The sequence below is a fragment of the Entelurus aequoreus genome, linkage group LG06, assembly GCF_033978785.1.
Source record: "Entelurus aequoreus isolate RoL-2023_Sb linkage group LG06, RoL_Eaeq_v1.1, whole genome shotgun sequence".
Taxonomy (NCBI): Eukaryota; Metazoa; Chordata; class Actinopteri; order Syngnathiformes; family Syngnathidae; genus Entelurus; species Entelurus aequoreus.
Window position 1 is genome coordinate 80,414,910 of NC_084736.1, and position 25,703 is coordinate 80,440,612.

General features: G+C 40.7%; 1 protein-coding gene across 2 annotated transcripts in view; it reads right to left on the reverse strand.

Annotated features, from left to right (window-relative positions):
• The window catches only part of gnb1l (guanine nucleotide binding protein (G protein), beta polypeptide 1-like), a 105,468-nt gene that overhangs the window by 8,977 nt on the left and 70,788 nt on the right, over positions 1-25,703 (reverse strand). For both annotated transcript variants that reach the window (XM_062049697.1, XM_062049696.1), the window contains one exon: positions 23,912-24,127. In XM_062049697.1, the coding sequence (XP_061905681.1) occupies positions 23,912-24,127 (216 nt within the window). The remainder of the gene's footprint in view (positions 1-23,911; positions 24,128-25,703) is intronic.

The following is a 25,703-nucleotide window of genomic DNA, read 5'->3' on the forward strand; positions in this document are numbered from 1 at the left end:
ACAAACAAACAGGCTGATTAGCGTAACATGGGTTTAGTTTAGACTAGAGATGTCCGATGTCCATTTGTTATAACTTTGTGACATGATACAATGCACATTAATGGACATATTAAATATAAATGTGACAGATTGTAGCCAAAGGCTGATTTCCATCTGCATCTCACTGCAAAGAAACAAGCCCCGGGCTCCCACTAATTCAGCGTTATAGTGAGTTGTATTTTTCATGTACTTATTTTTGCTGTATTTATTATTATAAAGGTTTATTTAAATAGGGACAGACACAGAAACATAGATATCTGAAACAGTTATCCGAAGTATGCATCATAGTGTTTGTAGCCAAAGCTAATTGACAACACTTGTCCCCAACAACAACAACAACACAGATCTAACATCATTAAAATAGGAAAATAAAAAGAATGAGGCAAAGAGGAGTCGATAATAATGATAATAGTAATAATACAGACAAAGTGCAAACTAGATAAAAGCCAATAATAATAACAATAATAATAACACAGGCAAAGTGCAAACTAGATAAGAACCAATTAGCAAAAATTAATAAAAACTAAACATGGGAACACGATTGTTGCTCAGCTAGCCACAATTGTGTTTGCTTTACAAACATACAGCTAGCCTAAATAGCATGTTAGCATCGATTAGCTTGCAGTCATGCAAAAATATGCCTGATTAGCTCTCCAACAAGTCAATAACATCAACAAAACTCACCTTTGTGCATTCACGCACAGCATAAAAGGTTTGGTGAACAAAATTAGACAAATCATTTTCTTATCTGCCACAAGTGGAAAGCCGGTCCCTGAGAAATAATGCCTACATTGAGCCGGTCCGTGGTGCAAAAAAAGGTCGGGGACCACTGCTTTACGCTATTATTGTATTATATTACCTCATAATAATGGTTTGTAGCACATTGTATTGTTTTTCAAACAATATTTCTTATCCAAAAATGTGTGTTTCTTTTGAAAAGGCAGGTCACATGGTTGTTGTTTTTTTGGGGGGGGAGGCAAGCACAGATTTGAGTTACAAGTATTCAGAATTACAAGCTTAGTCATCATATAGAAAAAACTGTGGGATTTCAACTTGGTACGTGTGTGTAAAAATCAGCTCAGAGAAACTCAATACTAAGCAAGAAAATTGTGATGGTCATTCGTACTTCTACTACCTCTGCTGACGGGTGTGTGTGTTTTTTTTGCGTGTTGTATGTTTGTATAGCATAACACACTTACACACAACCACGGCATAGAGCAGGAAAATAACCAGGTTTTTGTGCAGATTTATACCTGGGTGGCACATTTTGCACAAGTTCATTTTTGGCCTCTGGAGTAGTTTGGCAGCAACAAAGAACGTAAACACTGCAAAAAGTCAGTGTTCAAAAACAAGAATAAAACATACAACAATTAGGGGTATTTTATTTGAACTAAGCAAAATTATCTGCCAATAGAACAAGAAAATGTGGCTTGTCAAGACTTTCTGTTCTCATCACGAATGAATACTTGGTCAACAGCCATACAGGTCACACTGAGGGTAGCCGTATAAACAACTTTAACACTGTTACAAATATGCGCCACACTGTGAACCCACACCAAACAAGAATGACAAACACATTTCGGGAGAACATCCGCACCGTAACACAACATAAACACAACAGAACAAATACCCAGAATCCCTTGCAGTACTAACTCTTCCGAGACGCTACGATATAAACCCCCTGCTACCCCTTACCCCCACCCACCCCAACCCCGCCCAACCTCAACCTCCTCATAGTCTCTCTCAGGGAGAGCATGTTCCAAATTCCAAGCTGCTGTTTGGCTAGATAGATAGATAGTACTTTATTGATTCCTTCAGGAGAGTTCCCTCAGGAAAATTTAAATTCCAGCAGCAGTGTACAGAATTGAGATCGAATTTAACAAGTAAATAATGGGGGTATAAATGGAAACAGAATAGAAAAATATTACAATAAGAATAAAAATAAGAAGCAACAATGAGAATAAAAATATAACAGTCAAATAAGAATATAACAAGAGAAACTAGGCAGTAGTGACCATGTTATGAAAAAGTATTGCACTGTTATTGTTTTGAGGCATGTTAAAAAAAAAAAAAGCACTTTGTGACTTCAATATTAAATATGGCAGTGCCATTTTGGCATTTTTTTCCATAACTTGAGTTGATTTATTTAGGAAAACCTTGTTACATTGTTTAATGCAGTGGTTCTCAAATGGGGGTACGCGTACCCCTGGGGGTACTTGAAGGTATGCCAAGGGGTACGTGAGATTTTTTTTAAAATGTCTGTCAAAAAGAACTGTGAAAAGAACTGCAACAATGCAATATTCAGTGTTGACAGCTAGATTTTTTGTGGACATGTTCCATAAATATTGATGTTAAAGATTTCTTTTTTTGTGAAGAAATGTTTAGAATTAAGTTCATGAATCCAGATGGATCTTTATTACAATCCCCAAAGAGGGAACTTTAAGTTGATGATTACTTCTATTTGTAGAAATCTTTATTTATAATTGAATCACTTCTTTATTTTTCAACAAGTTTTTAGTTATTTTTATATCTTTTTTTCCAAATAGTTCAAGAAAGACCACAACAAATGAGCAATATTTTGCACTATTATACAATTTAATAAATCAGAAACTGATGACATAGTGCTGTATTTTACTTCTTTATCTCTTTTTTTCAACCAAAAATGCTTTGCTCTTATTAGGGGGTACTTGAATTAAAAAAATGTTCACAGGGGGTACATCACTGAAAAAAGGTTGAGAACCACTGGTTTAATGCATCCAGCGGGGCATCACAACAAAATTAGGCATAATAATGTGTTCATTCCACGACTGTATATATCGGTATCGGTAATTAAGAGTTGGACAATATCGGTTAAAAAAAAAAAAGCCATTATCGGACATCTCTACTTGTGAGTGTTGATGACACAGCTTTGCAACAGTTGATATTCTAGTTTCAAGCATGTTTTACTCAATATAGGTCATCAAATCTCAGCAACAAGCTGTAATATCTTACTGAGATCATTTAGGACCAAAACCCTTAAAACAAGTAAAACACTAACATAAAATCTGCTTAGTGAGAAGAATTATCTTATCAGACAGAAAATAAGCAAATATCACCCTTATTTGAGATATTTCATCTTACTTAGATTTCAGTGTTTGCAGTGTGCCTCTTTGCCTTTCCATTAAGAACAATAAAGTAGTTTTTAATATAAGTTTGCTGGTTTCAAGAAATGTAATGCCGAGCGCATATCATTATGTCAAGATAATGGCACTAGCATTTACTTCATTTAAGAATATTTTTCAACATATTGAGCAAAAAGGTCTCTTTTTTTTTTCTACCAAGAAAAGTGCACTTGTTATTAGTGAGAATATACTTATTTTAAGTATTTTGGGGTCCATTGCGGTTAGCTAATTTGACTTGTTTTGGAAAGTCTTGACAAGCCAAATGTTCTTGTTCTATTGGGAGATAATTTTGCTTAATTCAAATAAAATACCCCTAATTTTTGCATTTTTTTTTCTTCTTGTTTTTGAACACTGACTTTTTGCAGTGTTGTAATTCACTTTCCTTTTGCTTTTACGGTCTTCCAATTTCCTCACGGGTGGAAACTTTGGATCGAATCGTTGTTTTGAAATCTCCCTCCGTCTAGCATAAATGTTGGCTTCCTCACTTGCCTTAGAGCTACCAGTTCCGCTTAGCAAGACATGCTCCAGATCCATTCCTTAGGCAATAACAGGTCCAACATAAACACACACTTTATGATCTCTTTGCAGCATCTCGTGTACATAAAGAGACAATCTAAAGCGCGTCCAGTTGGCGGCGATCACTCGAACCTCACTCCACTTTTTCTCCTTCGTCTTCACTCCGGTCTTGGCGTTCATGCTCATCCACTGAAACATCCCATCAACGCTCACTCACTCGAGCCTATCGGCTGGAAGGCTTTTTCACAGGCATTTCTGACACACCCTGGCCCTGGATCACACCCGCGCGGGAGGAGATTACAGCCTTTTGTCACCTTGCCTGTCAGAGCTTGGCTCCAGCTGACAAGCGATGGATGTGTCAAACAGGTGAGCCGTTCCATTCAGAAAAAAAAGGGCCGACGGAAGGCTGCTCAATAAGAAGAGCTGTGATTTTTATGACAGGCTTCTCCTCAATCCATTGCCAGCGGAATGGAGGACGAGAACTTCATCTTCGCAGAGGACGCTGGAGACGTATAATGTGTTTACAGTTAAATGAAGATGAGACCGTGGGGTTCTATGGAGAAGACTTGCTGTCAACCATGCTTGATTTAAGCTGCTAATCTACTGCTGTTAAATCTGGCTTTCTCTTTGTCCAGTCAGCAACCTCAGTCTCGGGCACCCTCCTCTGAGAACCTGTTACTCTTTGTCAGAACATTTGAGAGACCGCCTAAATATATCTACATCTAACTTAACAGCTTGTAAATGTTAACATCCACACCTGCAGAGTCTCAGTCTAAGGATAAGGTTATCCAGGGTACAATGGTCGTTTAAGACCCCCTCTCTCCCTCGGTCCGCCGGCGCAACGCGACCTAGTACGCATGCGCGGAAAATGCGCATGCGTACTAGGTCTTATCTGAACAATATCCAGTGTTGTGGTATTTCAATGAACTGGAATCCAGTGTGCTGTGGGGCCCTATTGTAGTGACGTCCTGGGCATGACGTTAAAGGGCATCCGGCAGTGGAGGCTCCTCTAAGGGGTCTTGGGGCACTAGGAGGTTAACCCCTTTACTACTGTTACCCCATATGGGCCTTGGCAAAGGCCTAGTACCTGACTGCCCCCTAGCCAGGGATACGGTGAAGACCTCAACGGCGGAGCAGGCGGAAGACGGTAGATGTAAGAACCACCACAACGGCTGCGATGGCGGAAGAAGGCACCCCCACATCCATGTGGGCCCAGTTATGGGGAAATAACCCAAGACCTCAGCGGTGGAACAGGCAGAGGATGATTGCAAACCCTATGGAGCGTCACAACGGCTGGGATGGCGGGTGAAGGCTGCAGCAGAAAAGGGTCCCCAGTCGTCTTGGACTCCATGCCACTGAATGCTGACCCGGATTTGTCAAGGATCGTGTGGTGACTGTCTGTGCACCAGTCTCCCCACGTTAAACTAAGTCACGCACAGGCATCCTCCATAAAGGTATACCCCCGAGTGACCGCCGATGATGATGATTGTAGTGAATCACACCTGATCCATCTTAAATTAACCAAATCTTTAATGGACACTTGAAAGTAAACAATGTGATAAATAACATTTTATCAATCTAGGGATCTAGATATCTGGTCAGGACACTCCTCACTCTTTTGCCTTCACCTTCATTGTCCATTCCTTTTTGGTGACTTTATATACTCTGGACCTCGACGTTGAGTCCGCGACATACATGGCGGACAATAACTGATACAGTCTGCTTTGCCAGTCCAAATGCATTCGATGTTTTCCGTGGTCTTCCCTCGTCGGCCAGGTAATACAAAGCACACGCTACCTTTTTTTAATCACATCCATGGGAGCCCGTATTGTTGTTGTCTTTCCTTCGACAAATGGACAAAGTTTTTCGCTAAGTAGAATCACAGCTGACCCAGACATTGGAAAGTTCTCTTGCCGTCTGAGAAGTGTTGTATCCCAAATAGCTGCAATCGCTTTCTCTTAAGGTATTCATGTGTGATTTCCACAAGCGTCTGTACATGTAGAGGGAGGGGGAAACACGGGCATGTCTGGATGATTCGCCTCCATCTTTCTAGTGGTTGCCGCCGAGTTACCGAACGGGTTGTTATGAAGCTGGCTGTGGCGCGTTCTTTCTGGCGTCACTTCCTCTCCGAACTCAGTTTGTAAACGATCAATGAGTCCATGCAAAGCTAAGAGTCGGAGATTCAAGAAATAGTGGCGCACTTACCCGTGTGAAAAATTGTCCGAGGAGGGGGGCCTAAAAAGATGATTTAGTGTGGCTGAAACGGGGCTTAGGCTAAATAATTATTCGTTTAAGGGGTTATCCGGCTTAGTGTAGACATAGCCTAAAACAGTTTGAACTAGGAAAGCTACGGCCCAATCGTAAAAAAAAGTCCTGAATTCAGACAGTAATTCGGATCACCACCAAAATGTAACTATTTGTTCCTTATCTGTTTTCGGACATTTCCTGAAAGTTTAATCCAAATGTGCCCATAACCTTTTGAGCTATCTTTAGTGGAACGAAATAATCCTATTCGGAATTATGACAACAGGACATCTGCTGATTGGAGTAAGTGTTGCTCTGGTTTGTCGACAAATTGGAAGTTGCTGGCAGTCTTCAAAGTACCCCAAAGCTGCCACAAATGATTGGAGGATGCGGGAAGAACTGTGGACACTCTTGTGATTTGGATCACATCGGACTGTCTGCCCCGCAGGTTTGACGACCAGTCATAGACAATTTAGAGTGAAAAGCAAATTTTATTTTCACTCGTATACAAAACATTCTAACTTTGATTGTTTCCCTGGCTTCGAGACTCTCCCGAAGGACAGTGCGGCGAAGACACAACAAACTCCCTTCTTGTCGCTCATGGACACACACCTGTTGTTGTTGTTGACTTTGGACTAGCGACTGCACGACATCAAGGCCGCGGAACAGAGACACACTGCAGGCTTACACACAAACATGCATCCACAAAAATATACGTCACACACATACATACTCCCCTCAATCTAACGCCCTCGACGCAAATCCCATAGGGGTGATGAAAGGATGGTCAGCGCCTGAGAGCTGCGGCCTACCACCATAACCCCGCACTCCCTCCCCTATGTTGCTAGATATCTCGAGATGTATGTTGTAATATGTATATGTGCTTAGCTATGGAGGTTTATTCCCACTCCAGACTGTCTAGATTGTATTTTTTTACTCATCCTTCCCCAGTGTTTTACCTCTTTCCCCATCTTTTACGGGGCGCCTTGTGGGGACACATCAGCGTTCCTGTTCTGTAACCCTGTACACTGTTTGTTTGTCTAATCTTGAACGGGTTTGTGCTGAAAACAAAGTTTTGTTGTGCTTGTGCAATGACATTAAAGACCTATCCTATCCTATCCTATTGTCAGTCATTCACAGTCTTGCTTTCAATCTCTGCAGAGCAGCTAGCATACAGAAACGTAACACAAGGTAAAAAAGTAGAAATGATCCGGATCGTGACTAAAATCTAATCAGTTGTTTTTTTATCATTTTTCGGACATTTCTCAAATGTTTCATGAACATTTGCATATACCTTTTCAAGTTATTTTGCAAACTTAATAAACAACGTGAACGACTAAATAGCTTCTTGGCAAAAGTAAACATGTACAGTACATTCACAAGACAGTGTGTGTGTGTTTGTTGCAGAATATGCTTCATTTCTAGGGAGGCTAGGCCATACAGCAGATAAGGGCACTTGAGAGCCATGTGTATTACATTAACCACCATTCCTGCAGATATCTACTTCAGCGGGCTTTGATAAGGTCACTCCAACAAAGCTTCACTAAATCACAACTGCGCTGTGTTGTGTCTCATTTAGTTTCCTCTCGATTTCCAAACCAGCTACATGGATCAGTCCCTGTCAGCCAGCCCCATAAAGCTGGGCCATGTTGAAGCGGTAATTTGTGAGGAGTGGGATACTGCGGTGCTTACGACCTCCTCAACCTTTATTGCAGCTTCCCACTGTGTCTACTGTTCCCTTTACTGCAGATGTGTTTTTTGTTTGGTTAAGGGGCCTCTGAGGTTTTGATATTTTTATTACCTCTCAAGGGTCATCTGTCAGGACCTGGGGCCCGAGTACGCCACCCAGCAGTTCCCCCCTCTGCCCACCCTCGAACTAATCGCCACACAAAATACTTTTGTGGGAAGAACCGGGCTTTGCTGTCTGGATGTCACACTGAGCTGCACTTAGGGGTAATTTAAAAGCCCCTGTTGGATGATTGTTGCGCTTAGTGTGTTTTTTCCTGTCATCCTCCTGTATTACAATACTGAATCAACATTTTGCTGTTTGAACAAAATAAACTAAATTTTCATTATTGTCAGTTTATCCAATCAAATACACAATACCGATTTTCTCTTTCAACACATTTTAAGGGTAAAACAAAAATAAGGTTTTGCAAATCTTTCTAATTCAAGCATACATTTGTGAACACAATGGAAACAAACACAACATGACGGTGCCGGAGTGCACTGCAAAAACTGAAATCTAAGTAAGATTAAATATCTCAAATAAGGGTGATATTGAGTAAAACATGCTTGAAACTATTTTTGTCCAAATGTCCAAAACACACCCAGCAACGGTGCACAGGAAGGCGGGTAAGAAGAGGGGAAAAAATCGGCCAAAATGATCAAAAGTCCCAATTGTGTCCAAAGTACCTCCTCCTGGTTCCAGTCCCACGAGTCCCGCCGCCGGCCGCACAAGTCCCGGGATGCAAAAAATGTCCAAATCGCACCCAACAAAGTCCCACGGGAAGTGGGGGAGAAAGGTGAGAAAAGTCGGCAAAAGTCCCCAAAAATGTTCAAAATGCCTACCCAGGTTCAAGTCCCACAAGTCCCGCCGCCGGCCACGCAAGTCCCGGGATGCCCAAAATGTCCATAAAACACTCAGCAGAGTCCCACGGGGAGGGGGGATAAAAGTTGGAAAAGTCGGCAAAAGTCCCCAAAATTTTCAAAATACCTACCTAGGTTCAAGTCCATGTGGGACTCGAACCTGACGGTGCCGGAGTGCACTGCAAAAATTTAAATCTAAGTAAGATTAAATATCTCAAATAAGGGTGTTATTTGCTTATTTTCTGTCTGATAAGATAATTCTTCTCACTAAGCAGATTTTATGTTAGAGTGTTTTACTTGTTTTAAGGCTTTTGGTCCTAAATGATCTCAGTAAGATATTACAGCTTGTTGCTGAAATTTGATGACCTATATTGAGTAAAACATGCTTGAAACTATTTTTGTCCGAACGTCCAAAGCACACCCAGCAACGGTGCACAGGAAGGCGGGGAAGAAGAGGGGAAAAGATCGGCCAATATGGTCAAAAGTCCCAATTGTGTCCAAAGTACCTCCTCCGGGTTCCAGTCCCACGAGTCCCGCCGCCGGCCGCACAAGTAACCGGGATGCAAAAAATGTCCAAATCGCACCCAACAAAGTCCCACGGGAAGTGGGGGAAAAAGGTGAGAAAAGTCAGCAAAAGTCCCCAAAAATGTTCAAAATACCTACCCAGGCTCGAGTCCCACAAGTCCCGCCGCCGGCCACGCAAGTCCCGGGATGCCCAAAATGTCCATAACACACCCAGCCGAGTCCCACGGGGAGGGGGGATAAAAGTTGGAAAAGTCAGCAAAAGTCCCCAAAATTTTCAAAATACCTACCTAGGTTCGAGTCCAGGTGGGACTCGAACCTGACGGTGCCGGAGTGCACTGCAAAAATTGAAATCTAAGTAAGATTAAATATCTCAAATAAGGGTGATATTTGCTTATTTTCTGTCTGATAAGATCATTCTTCTCACTAAGCAGATTTGATGTTAGAGTGTTTTACTTGTTTTAAGGGTTTTGGTCCTAAATGATCTCAGTAAGATATTACAGCTTGTTGCTGAGATTTGATGACCTATATTGAGTAAAACATGCTTGAAACTATTTTTGTTCAAATGTCCAAAACACACCCAGCAACGGTGCACAGGAAGGCGGGGAAGAAGAGGGGAAAAGATCGGCCAATATGGTCAAAAGTCCCAATTGTGTCCAAAGTACCTCCTCCTGGTTCCAGTCCCACAAGTCCCGCCGCCGGCCGCACAAGTCCAGGGATGCAAAAAATGTCCCAACGCGCCCAGCAAAGTCCCACGGGAAGTGGGGGAGAAAGGTGAGAAAAGTCGGCAAAAGTCCCCAAAAATGTTCAAAATACCTACCCAGGTTCGAGTCCCACAAGTCCCGCCGCCGGCCACGCAAGTTCCGGGATGCCCAAAATGTCCATAACACACTCAGCAGAGTCCCACGGGGAGGGGGGATAAAAGTTGGAAAAGTCGTCAAAAGTCCCCAAAATTTTCAAAATACCTACCTAGGTTCCAGTCCATGTGGGACTCGAACCTGACAGTGTCGGAGTGCACTGCAAAAATTGAAATCTAAGTAAGATTAAATATCTCAAATAAGGGTGATATTTGCTTATTTTCTGTCTGATAAGATCATATGTTAGAGTGTTTTACTTGTTTTAAGGCTTTTGGTCCTAAATGATCTCAGTAAGATATTACAGCTTGTTGCTGAGATTTTGACATATATTGAGTAAAACATGCTTGAAACTATTTTTTTGTCCAAATGTCCATAACACACCCAGCTGAGTCCCACGGGGAGGGGGGGATAAAAGTTGGAAAAGTCGGCAAAAGTCCCAAAAATGTTCAAAATACCTACCCAGGTTCGAGTCCCACAAGTCCCGCCGCCGGCCATGCAAGTCCCGGGATGCCCAAAATGTCCATTACACACTCAGCCGAGTCCCACGGGGAGGGGGGATAAAAGTTGGAAAAGTCGGTAAAAGTCCCCAAAATTTTCAAAATACCTACCTAGGTTCGAGTCCATGTGGGACTCGAACCTGACGGGGCCGGAGTGCACTGCAAAAATTGAAATCTAAGTAAGATGAAATATCTCAAATAAGGGTGATATTTGCTTATTTTCTGTCTGATAAGATAATTCTTCTCACTAAGCAGATTTTATGTTAGAGTGTTTTACTTGTTTTAAGGCTTTTGGTCCTAAATGATCTCAGTAAGATATTACAGCTTGTTGCTGAGATTTTGACATATATTGAGTAAAACCTGCTTGAAACTATTTTTTGTCCAAATGTCCATAACACACCCAGCTGAGTCCCACGGGGAGGGGGGATAAAAGTTGGAAAAGTCGGCAAAAGTCCCAAAAATGTTCTAAATACCTACCCAGGTTTGAGTCCCACATGGATTTTACCGACTTTTCTCCCCGCCTTCCCGTGGGACTTTGCTGGCCGCGTTTTGGACTCCTGGGACTCAAACCCGGGTAGGTATTTTGAAAATTTTTGGGACTTTTGCAGACTTTTCCAACTTTTATCCCCCCTCCCCGTGGGACTCGGCTGGGTGTTATGGACATTTTGGGCATCCCGGGACTTGCGCGGCCATACCGCATATTTCGGACTGTAAGTCGCAGTTTTTTTCATAGTTTGGCCGGGGGTGCGACTTATACTCAGGAGCGACTTATGTGTGAAATTATTAACACATTAGCGTAAAATATCACATAATATTATTGATCTCATTCACGTAAGAGACTAGACGTATAAGATTTCATGGGATTTAGCGATTAGGAGTGACAGATTGTTTGGTAAACGTATAGCATGTTCTATATGTTATAGTTATTTGAATGACTCTTACCATAATATGTTACGTTAACATACCAGGCACGTTCTCAGTTGGTTATTTATGCCTCATATAACGTACACTTATTCAGCCTGTTGTTCACTATTCTTTATTTATTTTAAATTGCCTTTCAAATGTCTATTCTTGGTGTTGGCTTTTATCAAATACATTTCCCCCAAAAATGCGACTTATACTCCAGTGCGGCTTATATATGTTTTTTTCCTTCTTTATTATTCATTTTCGGCCGGTGCGACTTATACTCCATAGCGACTTATACTCCGAAAAATACGGTACATAAGATTTTATGTTCGAGTGTTTTACTTGTTTTAAGGGTTTTGGTCCTAAATGATCTCAGTAAGATATTACAGCTTGTTGCTGAGATTTGATGAGCTATATTGAGTAAAACATGCTTGAAACTAGAATATCAACTGTTGCAAAGCTGTGTCATCAACACTCACAAGTATAAAACTACTTTTTTAAAGTAATCATTTCTTATTTCAAGCATGAAAAAAAAAAATCATGACTTTGACACAATTTTGTCTCATAATTAAAACAGATGACAGCCAAATGGACTTTGCTGTTTTATTTTCAACGAAACAATAGAAAATGCGTACTCGTATAGTAGTACAGTTGTTATTAGGGCTGCAACTAACGATTAATTTGATCATCGATTAATCTGTTGATTATTACTTCGATTAATCGATTAATAATCGGACAAAAGAGACAAACTACATTTCTATCCTATCCAGTATTTTATTGAAAAAAAAAACAGCATATTGGCACCATACTTTTTTTGATTATTGTTTCTCAGCTGTTTGTAAATGTTGCAGTTCATAAATAAAGGTTTATTTTTAAAAAAAATTAAAAATTAAAAAAAAAATTAAATTAAATTAAAAAAACCTCTGCACATGTGCATAGCATAAATCCAACAAATCGATGACTAAATTAATCGGCAACTATTTTAATAATCGATTTTAATCGATTAGTTGTTGCAGCCCTAGTTGTTATTAGTGAGAATATACTTATTTTAAGGTATTTTTGGGTTCATTGAGGTTAGCTAATTTTACTTGTTTTGGAAAGTCTTGACAAGCCAAATTTTCTTGTTCTATTGGCAGATAATTTTGCTTAGTTAAAGTAAAATACCCCTCATTTTTGTATTTTTTTGTTTGTTTTTGAACACTGACTTTTTGCAGTGTGTACAACACCATCTCCTCAGCGTCTCCGGTTCATGGAGGTCGGCTTGAAAACGGGAGCATTCCCGTTTGCTTCTGAAATCGGGGAAAATATGGCTTCTAATGAGGCACTAAGACTCCAAGGCGTTGACGGTTATGTAAAATGACTTATGGGTTCCACGCTCAAGCAACGTCTTTTGGTGTGGCTGGGGATGCATTTGCACAGGTATTGGTGAAATAAGGGGCTTCTGTGAGAAAGTATCCGCATGTACTGGAAAAGGGGCAGTTTATCCTCAGTACAAAATAATATTCAACGTTTATTTTAACTGCTAAATGAGGTACTGTGGGTGGAAAGGAATTTGGTATTACTGCAAAGTGATCATTTTTATCCTGTTATCTTTTTATATTAGGTGGCATTCTAACAATATTATCCAAGGGTATATTTTAAAGTTTATGTGGGCGGTGTTGGGAGTCCTGAGTGACATATCCATAGTGACCTCTCCAGCACTTGGCCCCCGGCCACACCGATGCTGTGTGGCCAGCAACTGATTTACGGCCAAGAACCTCCTCAAGCTCTTACCATTTGGCTCCTGATTATTTGCAAAAGGCAATACTTCTCTCCCGCTATCTATGTAAGTGCAATATTTTTACCATCTTTTTGACAAATCATCTTCCATTAGGACACTACACTGCAAAAAGTCAGTGTTCAAAAACAAGGAAAAAAAATACAAAAATTAGGGGTATTTTACTTGAACTAAGCAAAATTATCTGCCAATAGAACAAGAAAATTCGGCTTGTCAAGACGTTCCAAAACAAGCAAAATTAGCTAACCTCAATGAACCCAAAAATACCTTAAAATAAGTATATTCTCACTAATAACAAGTGCACTTTTGTTGGTAGAGAAAAAAATGAGACCTTTTTGCTCAATATGTTGAAAAATATTCTTAAATGAAGTAAATGCTAGTGCCATTATCTTGACATAATGATATGCGCTCGGCATTACATTTCTTGAAACCAGCAAACTTATACTAAAAACTAATTTATTGTTCTTAATGGAAAGGCAACAAGGCAAGCGCTTGTTACTCTCGGGGTCTCCTAGCCGCTCAGGCAAATCATATGGTCTAAAAATGCATTTTTCCATGGATAACATGACATCATCGCGCCAAGTGCGTGCTCTTTCAGTTTTGAAGAATTTATCTGAATATGCATGAACTATTTCTGTTCAAAATTGTTAGAAATGTCACATGTGAAATGTTTAAATATTAACTGTCAGTTTACTGTACTGTGCCAACTGTACTACTATAGGAGTACGTATTTTCTATTTTGGACACAATTGGGACTTTTTGACCATTTTGGCCGCCTTTTCCCCTCTTCTTCCCCGCCTTCCTGTGCACCATTGCTGGGTGTGCTTTGGACATTTGGACAAAAATAGTTTCAAGCATGTTTTACTCAATATAGGTCATCAAATCTCAGCAACAAGCTGTAATATCTTACTGACATCATTTAGGACCAAAACCCTTAAAACAAGTAAAACAAGTAAAACACTCGAACATAAAATCTTATGTATGGCCGCGCAAGTCCCGGGATGCCCAAAATGTCCATAACACACCCAGCCGAGTCCCACGGGGAGGGGGGATAAAAGTTGGAAAAGTCGGCAAAAGTCCCAAAAATGTTAAAAATACCTACCCAAGTTTGAGTCCCACAAGTGCCAAAAATGTTCAGCAAAGTCCCACGGGAAGGCGGGGAGAAAAGTGAAAAAAGTCGGTAAAATGTTCAAAAATCACACCCGGGTTCGAGTCCATATCGGACTCGAACCCGGGTAGGTATTTTGAAAATTTTTGGGGACTTTTGCCGACTTTTTCTCACCGTTCTCCCCCACTTCCCGTGGGACTTTCACTGCAAAAAGTCAGTGTTCAAAAACAAGAAAAAAAAATACAAAAATGAGGGGTATTTTATTTGAACGAAGCAAAATTATCCTCCAATAGAACAAGAAAATTTGGCTTGTCGAGACTTTCCAAAACAAGTAAAATTAGCTAACCTCAATGAACCCAAAAATACCTTAAAATAAGTATATTCTCACTAATAACAAGTGCACTTTTCTTGGTAGAAAAAAAAAAGAGAGACCTTTTTGCTCAATATGTTGAAAAATATTCTTAAATGAAGTACCCAAAATGTCCATAACACACCCAGCCGAGTCCCACGGGGAGGGGGGATAAAAGTTGGAAAAGTCGGCAAAAGTCCCAAAAATGTTAAAAATACCTACCCAGGTTTGAGTCCCACAAGTGCCAAAAATGTCCAAAACGCGCCCAGCAAAGTCCTACGGGAAGGCGGGGAGAAAAGTGAAAAAAGTCGGTAAAATGTTCAAAAATCACACCCGGTTTCGAGTCCATATCGGACTCGAACCTGGGTAGGTATTTTGAACATTTTTGGGGACTTTTGCTGACTTTTTTTCACCGTTCTCCCCCACTTCCCGTGGGACTTTCACTGCAAAAAGTCAGTGTTCAAAAACAAGGAAAAAAAATACAAAAATGAGGGGTATTTTATTTGAACTAAGCAAAATTATCTGCCAATAGAACAAGAAAATTTGGCTTGTCGAGACTTTCCAAAACAAGTAAAATGAGCTAACCTCAATGAACCCAAAAATACCTTAAAATAAGTATATTCTCACTAATAACAAGTGCACTTTTCTTGGTAAAAAAAAAAAAAGAAGAGACCTTTTTGCTCAATATGTTGAAAAATATTCTAAAATGAAGTAAATACTAGTGCCATTATCTTGACATAATGATATGCGCTCGACATCATGATTGCTTTTTTCATGCTTGAAGTAAGAAATTATTACTTTGAAAAAGTAGTTTTCTACTTGTGAGTGTTGATGACACAGCTTTGCAACAGTTGATATTCTAGTTTCAAGCATGTTTTACTCAATATAGCTCATCAAATCTCAGCAACAAGCTGTAATATCTTACTGAGATCATTTAGGACCAAAACACTTAAAAGAAGTAAAACACTCTAACATAAAATCTTATGTGTGGCCGCGCAAGTCCCGGGATGCCCAAAATGTCCATAACACACCCAGCCGAGTCCCACGGGGAGGGGGGATAAAAGTTGGAAAAGTCGGCAAAAGTCCCAAAAATGTTAAAAATACCTACCCAGGTTTGAGTCCAACAAGTGCCAAAAATGTCCAAAACGCGCCCAGCAAAGTCCTACGGGAAGGCGGGGAGAAAAGTGAAAAAAGTCGGTAAAATTTTCAAAATACCTACCTAGGTTCGAGTCCGATATGGACTCGAACCCGGGTAGGTATTTTGAAAATTTTTGGGGACTTTTGCTGACTTTTTCTCACCGTTCTCCCCCACTTCCCGTGGGACTTTCACTGCAAAAAGTCAGTGTTCAAAAACAAGAAAAAAAAATACAAAAATGAGGGGTATTTTATTTGAACGAAGCAAAATTATCTGCCAATAGAACAAGAAAATTCAGCTTGTCAAGACTTTCCAAAACAAGTAAAATTAGCTAACCTCAATGAACCCAAAAATACCTTAAAATAAGTATATTCTCACTAATAACAAGTGCACTTTTCTTGGTAAAAAAAAAAAAAAAAGAGACCTTTTTGCTCAATATGTTGAAAAATATTCTTAAATGAAGTAAATACTAGTGCCATTATCTTGACATAATGATATGCACTCGACATCATGATTGATTTTTTCATGCTTGAAATAAGAAATTATTACTTTAAAAAAGTAGTTTTATACTTGTGAGTGTTGATGACACAGCTTTGCAACAGTTGATATTCTAGTTTCAAGCATGTTTTACTCAATATAGCTCATCAAATCTCAGCAACAAGCTGTAATATCTTACTGAGATCATTTAGGACCAAAACACTGAAAACAAGTAAAACACTCGAACATAAAATCTTATGTGTGGCCGCGCAAGTCCTGGGATGCCCAAAATGTCCATAACACACCCAGCCGAGTCCCACGGGGAGGGGGGATAAAAGTTGGAAAAGTCGGCAAAAGTCCCAAAAATGTTAAAAATACCTACCCAGGTTTGAGTCCCACAAGTGCCAAAAATGTTCAGCAAAGTCCCACGGGAAGGCGGGGAGAAAAGTGAAAAAAGTCGGTAAAATGTTCAAAAATCACACCCGGGTTCGAGTCCATATCGGCCTCGAACCCGGGTAGGTATTTTGAAAATTTTTGGGGACTTTTGCCGACTTTTTCTCACCGTTCTCCCCCACTTCCCGTGGGACTTTCACTGCAAAAAGTCAAGTGTTCAAAAACAAGAAAAAAAAATACAAAAATGAGGGGTATTTTATTTGAACGAAGCAAAATTATCTGCCAATAGAACAAGAAAATTCAGCTTGTCAAGACTTTCCAAAACAAGTAAAATTAGCTAACCTCAATGAACCCAAAAATACCTTAAAATAAGTATATTCTCACTAATAACAAGTGCACTTTTCTTGGTAAAAAAAAAAAAAAGAGACCTTTTTGCTCAATATGTTGAAAAATATTCTAAAATGAAGTAAATGCTAGTGCCATTATCTTGACATAATGATATGCGCTCGACATCATGATTGCTTTTTTCATGCTTGAAATAAGAAATGATGACTTTGAAAAAGCGGTTTTATACTTGTGAGTGTTGATGACACAGCTTTACAACAGTTGATATTCTAGTTTCAAGCATGTTTTACTCAATATAGGTCATCAAATCTCAGCAACAAGCTGTAATATCTTACTGAGATTATTTAGGACCAAAACACTTAAAACAAGTAAAACACTAACATAAAATCTGCTTAGTGAGAAGAATTATCTTATCAGACAGAAAATAAGCAAATATCACCCTTATTTGAGATATTTCATCTTACTTAGATTTCAGTTTTTGCAGTGTAGGTCTTGGTTAATAACACATTTTGAGGGACGATATATCGTCCCTCAAATTATTGCTGATAAACGATGTTATTGTCAGCATTATACGAACGTTAAGTATCTTCTCATCGCAGTCTATTCAATTGAATATAGGTTGAAAAGGATTTGCAAATCATTGTATTTTGTTTTTATTTACCATTTACACAACGTGCCAACTTCCCTGGTTTTGTGTTTTGTAAATATTTGCTTCAAACACATCTTACATACCCCTAGCTGGTGCCCCAGCAAAAAAAAAACGTCTTATAAACGGTTTTCTTCTCAATAATGACAGGCGAAAAATTAAAAAAGAGCCCAGGCAAAGCTGAACATTGCGTGTGACGGCTTCTGGAAAGTAAACAAACACTTGTCGCATCCGCCTTACGTCACTGCTGGCTAGCGGCGAGTGTTGATGACGTAGCGAGACTCGATCGATGGCCGTATACTAGGGGTGTAACGGTACACAAAAATGTCGGTTCGGTACGTACCTCGGTTTAGAGGTCACGGTTCGGTTCATTTTCGGTACAGTAAGAAAACAACAAAATATACATTTTCGGGTTATTTATTTACCAAAATGTGTAAACAATGGCTTTATCCTTTTAACATAACAATAACATACATATACACACAGGGTCCATTGCCAGGGTTAATGCAGTCAACATATATAAAATAAAAACTAAATAAGATAAGGCTCAGAATTGGTTTCTTAACAAAACATAAAGTGCAACATTTCCACATATAAAGTGCAACATTAAACTGCTTCAAGTTGTTGCTCAGATTAAATAAAATGACACAACTTTGCTACTACATACAAAAAGTGCAACATTAAACAGTTTCAAGTCAACTCAGCCTCAGATTAACTTTTCTTTCCCCCCCCCAGCCTTTAACCCTGGTGACTTTCACTCAATTTTCATGTTTTTTGCCCGAAAAAATCAGTTTACCCACATTGTCTGCAGAAAGAGCAGACCTGCTTGCAGTTAAAATGTCTCCAGCTGTGGAAAATACCCTTTGGCTGGGCACGGAGGTAGCAGGTGTGGCGAGGTAGTGCCTGGCTAACTTGGCAGTAAGAGGATATTTGGGCTCATTGTTCTTCCACCATAGAAGTGGCTCAAAATCTAGTTTTTAATGCAATATGGTCTTAAATCTGCTGCTATAAAAACATTTGTTATTGCTTTAGCCCTGCCTGACTCGCCGAGGAGAGGCTGCTTGAATGCGGTGGGAGCTGTGTTTGTTCGTCTTTCTCTTCGTTGAAGCGATGTTATCCGTTGTTGTATCGCACCGTTAAGCCGAAATCTTCCCAAACGGGAGATCTTACCGAGGCCGGAGGGTCTTCCAGCTCTGGCTTTTGCATGTTGTAGTAGCCCGGTCATTGCTAGCATGCCGTGTGTTGTGCCTCGGTGTGCATTGTTTACACAACGTGCGGTGCGCTACTTAATATGTCCGTGTGGAAACTCGTTCGGTACACCTACAAACCGAACCGAAACGGTTCAATACAAATACACGTACCGTTACACCCTTACCGTATGCATAAGGGCGTATTTGCAATACTTCGCCGTCGCACTAGATGCTAGAGCCAAAGGGGAGGGTCAAGTAGAAGAGGGGAGGAGGAGTGGGAGGAATTACAATTAAAGGCCTACTGAAAGCCACTACTACCGACCACGTAGTCTGATAGTTTATACATCAATGATGAAATCTTAACATTGCGGGTTAACTTATAAAGTGCAATTTTAAATTTCCCGCTAAACTTCCGGTTGAAAATGTCTATGTATGATGACGTATGCGCGTGACGTCAATCGTTGAACCGGAAGTATTGGTACACCATTGAATCCAATACAAAAAGCTCGGTTTTCATCTCATAATTCCACAGTATTCTGGACATCTGTGTTGGTGAATCTTTTGCAATTTGTTTAATGAACAATGAAGACTGCAAAGAAGAAAGCTGTAGGTGGGATCGGTGTATTAGCGGCTGGCTGCAGCAACACAACCAGGAGGACTTTGAGATGGATAGCAGACGCGCTAGCCGCCGACCTCACCTTGACTTCCTCCGTCTCCGGGCCGCCGACCGCATCTATGATCGTCGCTCCGTCGATCGCTGAAACGCAGGTGAGCACGGGTGTTGATGAGCAGATGAGGGCTGGCTGGCGTAGGTGGATAGCTAATGTTTTTAGCATAGCTCTGTAGAGGTCCCGTTGCTAAGTTAGCTTCAGTGGTGTCGTTAGCAACAGCATTGTTAAGCTTCGCCAGGCTGGAAAGCATTAACCGTGTATTTACATGTCCATGGTTTAATAGTATTGTTGATCTTCTGTCTATCCTTCCAGTCAGGGGTTTATCTCTTTTGTTTCTATCTGCATTTGAGCCCGATGTGCTATCACGTTAGCTCCGTAGCTAAAGAGCTTCGCCGATGTATTGTCGTGGAGATAAAAGTCACTGTGAATGTCCATTTCGTGTTCTCGACTCTCATTTTCAAGAGGATATAGTATCCGAGGTGGTTTAAAATACAAATCCGTGATCCACAATAGAAAAAGGAGAGAGTGTGGAATCCAATGAGCCAGCTTGTACCTAAGTTACGGTCAGAGCGAAAAAAGATACATCCTGCACTACACTCTAGTCCTTCACTCTCACGTTCCTCATCCACAAATCTTTCATCCTCGCTCAAATTAATGGGGTAATCGTTGCTTTCTCGGTCCGAATCGCTCTCGCTGCTGGTGTAAACAATGGGGAAATGTGAGGAGCCTTTCAACCTGCGACGTCACGTTACTTCCGGTACAGGCAAGGCTTTTTTTTTATCAGCGACCAAAAGTTGCGAACTTTATCGTCGATGTTCTCTACTAAATCCTTTCAGCAAAAATATGGCAATATCGCGAAATGATCAAGTATGACACATAGAATGGATCTGCTATCCCCGTTTAAATGAAAAAAAATCATTTCAGTAGGCCTTTAAGCCGTATTGTGCTTAAGTGGAAGGCTGCAGCGTCTCCCTACTACACCCACTGGATCAGAGATATTCTTTATTTCCTAAATTGAAAATTAGGCTGATATTGAATGGTGGTTCGTAAAATATGTAAAGGATACTGATCTCCTGTTTGGCCCTGATTGAGACGTGGATGATTGATGAGCCTTTTGTTTGCTTTTGTGTATTGCTGCACCGTGTTGGAGCCATTCCGAAGTGCATTGGTCTGTGGCTTTATATCAATATTTGCCTGTATTTGTTTGATTGATTTTTGTTTGGGTGGGGGGAAATGAAGAATGTTTGAGTTTATTTGGAACATGCATGCATACAACATGATGCATCACAGTTTCCAGTTTCTCTTTTCAACATGTTGGAAAAGGAGTAGGAAGAAGCGGAGCTTATTTAACCGTACCCCTTTTCTTTTACATAACATTTGCTAAAACTTTTGTTCACTTCCTGTTCTCAATGGATTCACAATATACTCCATAAGTAATCACAATAAAAATAAATAAATAAATAATAATTGGTGAAGTACTGTATTTTTCGGATTATAAATCGCAGTTTTTTTTCATAGTTTGGCCGGGGGTGCGATTTATACTCTGGAGCGATTTATGTGTGAAATTATTAAACACATTACTGTAAAATATCAAATAATATTATTTATCTCATTCACGTAAGAGAGTAGACGTATATCAGCAATCGTCACACACACACACGTCAACCAATAAAAATTTGGCGGGGGCGGGTCATGGCAGAAGTGCATTGTGAAAAAAAAGATGCTACCTGCTACTTCTGTACCTATGAAAATGTATCATTTCAAGCATGTTCTATATGTTATAGTTATTTGAATGACTCTTACCATAATATGTTACGTTAACATACCAGGCACGTTCTCAGTTGGTTATTTATGCCTCATATAACGTACACTTATTCAGCCTGTTGTTCACTATTCTTTATTTATTTTAAATTGCTATTCAAATGTCTATTCTTGGTGTTGGCTTTTATCAAATAAATTTTCCCAAAAAATGCGATTTATACTCCAGTGCGACTTATAGATGTTTTTTTCCTTCTTTATTATGCATTTTCGGCCGGTGCGATTTATACTCCGGAGCGATTTATAATCCGAAAAATACGGTAAATCATATTTCATGTGATGAGACAAGTAAGATTATTTTGAGAATGAAAGAATGGATGGATGAAATAAATTCAGAATGTTTATCACGGTTGTTCTTCTTTGTACTTTGTAAACACTTTAAGTTTGAAGACTTTCTTGAAGTGGATCATATTAGTACATTGTTTGCTTGCTTTGCTTAATCCAGGGGTGTCCAAAGTGCGGCTCGGGGGCCATTTGCGGCCCGCAGCTAATTGTTTAGCGGCCCGCCACACATTCTGGAAATGCCATTGCAAAAATCAAAAAAACATTAAAAAAGTGGAATGAGGTGAAATCTAACTAGAAAACGTTGCAATGTTGATACAAAGCTGCCATGCAGGCTGTTTTTTTTATTTTGTCTATCTTTATTTTCCTTTTTTTGCCATTGCTCCAAAAAAAAAAAAAAAGACAAAAAAATCAATAATAATGAATTATTGACATATTCAAGGCTCCAATTACTTCAAATATTTCACATTAAAATGTTTTATGTGGAAAAATATTGCATATATTGTGTGGTTGCCATGTAAAAACATCCAAGTTTTCTTTGACAAAAGAGCATAAAACAAACAAAATAATAGTTCAAACCTAAAATCACCAGATATATCTGAAGTTGATCTCGTAACTTAAGTGTTGAAAGTAAAACAAATAATAATACAAATGTATCACTTTATGAGTGGGGCACCTTTTGGATCCCAAAGATATATAGTGGGATTTTATTTATCTTTTCACTGTGATTAATCAAAAATAATAATGAAAATAAAATCAATGGTGTCATGCATTTTTGATCTTTTCAGGGCTCCAATTACTTCACATCAAACATTGCTTTCTGAATGTTTTGGGCGGTGAGGGAAATACTGCATATTTCACTTTTATTATAAAAAACAAAGTTGTCTTTGACAGAAAAGATAGATAGATAGATAGATAGATAGATAGATAGATAGATAGATAGATAGATAGATAGATAGATAGATAGATAGATAGATAGATAGATAGTACTTTATTGATTCCTTCAGGAGAGTTCCCTCAGGAAAATTAAAATTCCAGCAACAGTGTACAGAATTGAGATCGAATTTAAAAAAGTAAATAATGAAAAGGCATATATAATAATAGGCAATAATAATTTGACTTGTTTTTAACATTTTAATGACTGAGACCCTTTACGGGCCCCAGAGCCCTAATTGTTAAAAAAAAAAAAAAAAAAATCTATATATTTTGTTATGGTTTGAAAATGAAAAATATCAAAATGGCCCCCGCATGCTTTAATTTTTCCGTGTGCGGCCCTCAGTGGAAATAAGTTTAGACACCCCTGGCTTAATCCATTACAGTGTTTCCCACACATTCATTTATTTGTGGCGGCCCGCCACGAAAGAATCACGTCCGCCACAAATTTTTAAAAAATAAAAAATAAAAAATAAAATAAATAAAAAAATTATATATATATATATTTTTTTTGTGTCCTGTCCAGCTTCTCAGGCAAATCATATAGTTGATGTAGATGCCCATATCGGCTGTTCAGATTTACTTTACAAAAGAGAAGTGTAGGATACTTCTCTTGTTGCCTTATTTGTATTTGACTTTATTAAATGTATTTATATTAGAAACACAACATGTGTATATAACAAAGGGTGCAAAGTCTGCAGGCAGTAGGAAACACATGGTTAAGTGTAGGGAGTAAAACTGATGGCAGTCTAAAGTTCAAGATTTTTGGAGCTCTTTGTTCAGTGGATCAGATGTTTGATGAAGCTCTGTGTCTATCTACCACCACTACTGTTTTCTGTTTATTTGTTACTGACTGTGGCAGGACACTTCTGCCTCTGTTTCACTTTATGTTGCTGGTAAATAATATGGTTGTAGTAGTAGGCTAAAGTTAAATTATTTAGTATGCACTAATTAAAGGGGCAGAGCTTTGAGACATTTTAGCTTTTATATTTTATAAGATATATTTTTTGTAAGAACCACAATTAATAAATATATTTCAGTGAATAACTTATTGTTCAAATCTGTATATAAATATGTACACAAAGTGTTGTAATTATATTGTAAAATGGATGGATGGACGTTTAAAACAAAACTGTTATTATTAATTAGTAGGTATACATTTTTTGAGCCTTTTTAGAGAAAATCAAATCATTGTAGTAAATTATGCAAATTACTCGATGATGTCATGGTGACCACGCCCATAGCCACGCCCCCACCGCCACAGGTATCTTGGCAGTTTATGGGAAACACTGCATTCCATCATTTAATTCCACATACTGATTTGTATTGTATTGTATTTCTGTTAACTTTGTCTCAAAAAATAAACAAATGTTTAAAAAAAAAATAAAAAATTGACCTTTGACTTGAAATTAAATATTCAGGTTTTTATCTACTGACAGTTGTATTGTCCACCAACCTGCAAGCTGTTCTGCCCGTCCAGGATCCACGAGGAGAGCCGGTTCTCCGAAGACCCCGATACGCCTCTCAGTGCTTCGGGGTCGAAGGTCAGGCACATGAGAGGCTCGTTGTGAGCTTTGGTTTGACTCAACTTGGACTTCTGGGTTATGTCCCACAACAGCAGAGATCCATCCTCGTACCCGGCCAGCAAGACAGGTCCGGTACCAGAGTGTGGCTTAGGGAGGACGAGAACAGAAACGAGAGAGAAAAAAGGGGAAAAAGTCAGGACTGGACATTAAGAGAAGCGTATTGTGAAAATGACCTCAATGGCTGTGTGATGCTGGAAGCTGAGCAGAGCAGAGGTTATCTATCTGGAAGCTCTTGCTGACACTTAAACAGTCACTATGGGCTCCATTTGTCAGGCTGCTGCTCTCTTTACAGCACTCCATTACACGCCTCCTCACTTTACTCCTCATCTGTATCACTGGGACGTCCACTTTGCCACTGGCTAATATAATGGAGCAACATTCTCCCAGAAATACTAGTTGATCTCAAACACTGCACCAGCTGCTATTCACTCACTTTTAATTAGCTACAACTTAATACTAAAATGTACAGTTTTTACTAGAGATGTAAAAAAAGCCCAGGCCGCCGTAGACCGGCCTTCACTTTCATTGCGCCGTGGGGTTTCGAGTCGAGCCCTTTGACTCGCGCGTGCGTTAGACTCCTTGGTCCGTGTTTCAAGACGGGTCGGGTGGGTAGCCGACATCGTCGCCGACCCCTGACGCCCGGTGTACGAGGGCCGGTCCCCGCCCGTGCGGCGCGACGCGGTTGGGGCGCACTGAGGACAGTGCGCCCCGGTCGGTAGTCGCGCCGGGAGCAGAGGGGCCCCGTCCCTCCCCAGGCGGGGAGAGAGGGCGCAGCGATACTTTGTTCCACGGCCCCGGAGAACGGCGAGGTCCGGGCGGGGGACGCTGTAAAGCGCGCGGCGGGAAGCCCCCGGAAGCCCCGGAGGGCGGACCGGAAAACCCCACGACTCGCGCACCACCTTCGTCCCGAGCCTTTCCAAGCCGACCTAGAGCCGGTCGCGACGCACCGCTTGGGGGAAATGCGCCCGACGGGGGCCAGCCGGCAAGGTGGGAGGGTCCCCGAAGGGATCCCCCGCACACCGAGCGGCCGTCCGAGACCCGCCGGGTTGAATCCCCCGCGCAGACTGCGCGGACCCCACCCGTTTACCTCTCAACGGTTTCACGCCCTGTTGAACTCTCTCTTCAAAGTTCTTTTCAACTTTCCCTTGAGGTACTTGTCCTCTATCGGTCTCGTGCCGGTATTTAGCCTTAGATGGAGTTTACCACCCGCTTTGGGCTGCATTCCCAAGCAACCCGACTCCGAGAAGACCGAGCCCCGGCGCGCCGGAGGCCGACACCGGCCTGACACCATCCACGGGCAAAGCCTCCATCAGAAGGACTTAGGCCCCCGCGCGGCACCGGGCAAAGCGGTCTTCTGTACGCCACATGTCCCTCGCCCGACCGCCGGGCGGGGATTCGGCGCTGGGCTCTTCCCTCTTCGCTCGCCGCTACTGAGGGAATCCTTGTTAGTTTCTTTTCCTCCGCTTAGTGATATGCTTAAGTTCAGCGGGTCGCCTCGTCTGATCTGAGGTCGTATTCGAATGGGGGTGAGGAGGGGTGGCTCCCCCCGGGGCGGGGGGAAGGCTCACCCTCTGTCATCTCTCTTTCGCCGGGAAGCCCGCCGGGGCCCGCGCGTGTCCCGCCTCCTCCAGGCACGTACCCACCCGCCCGCTCTTCGCCCGT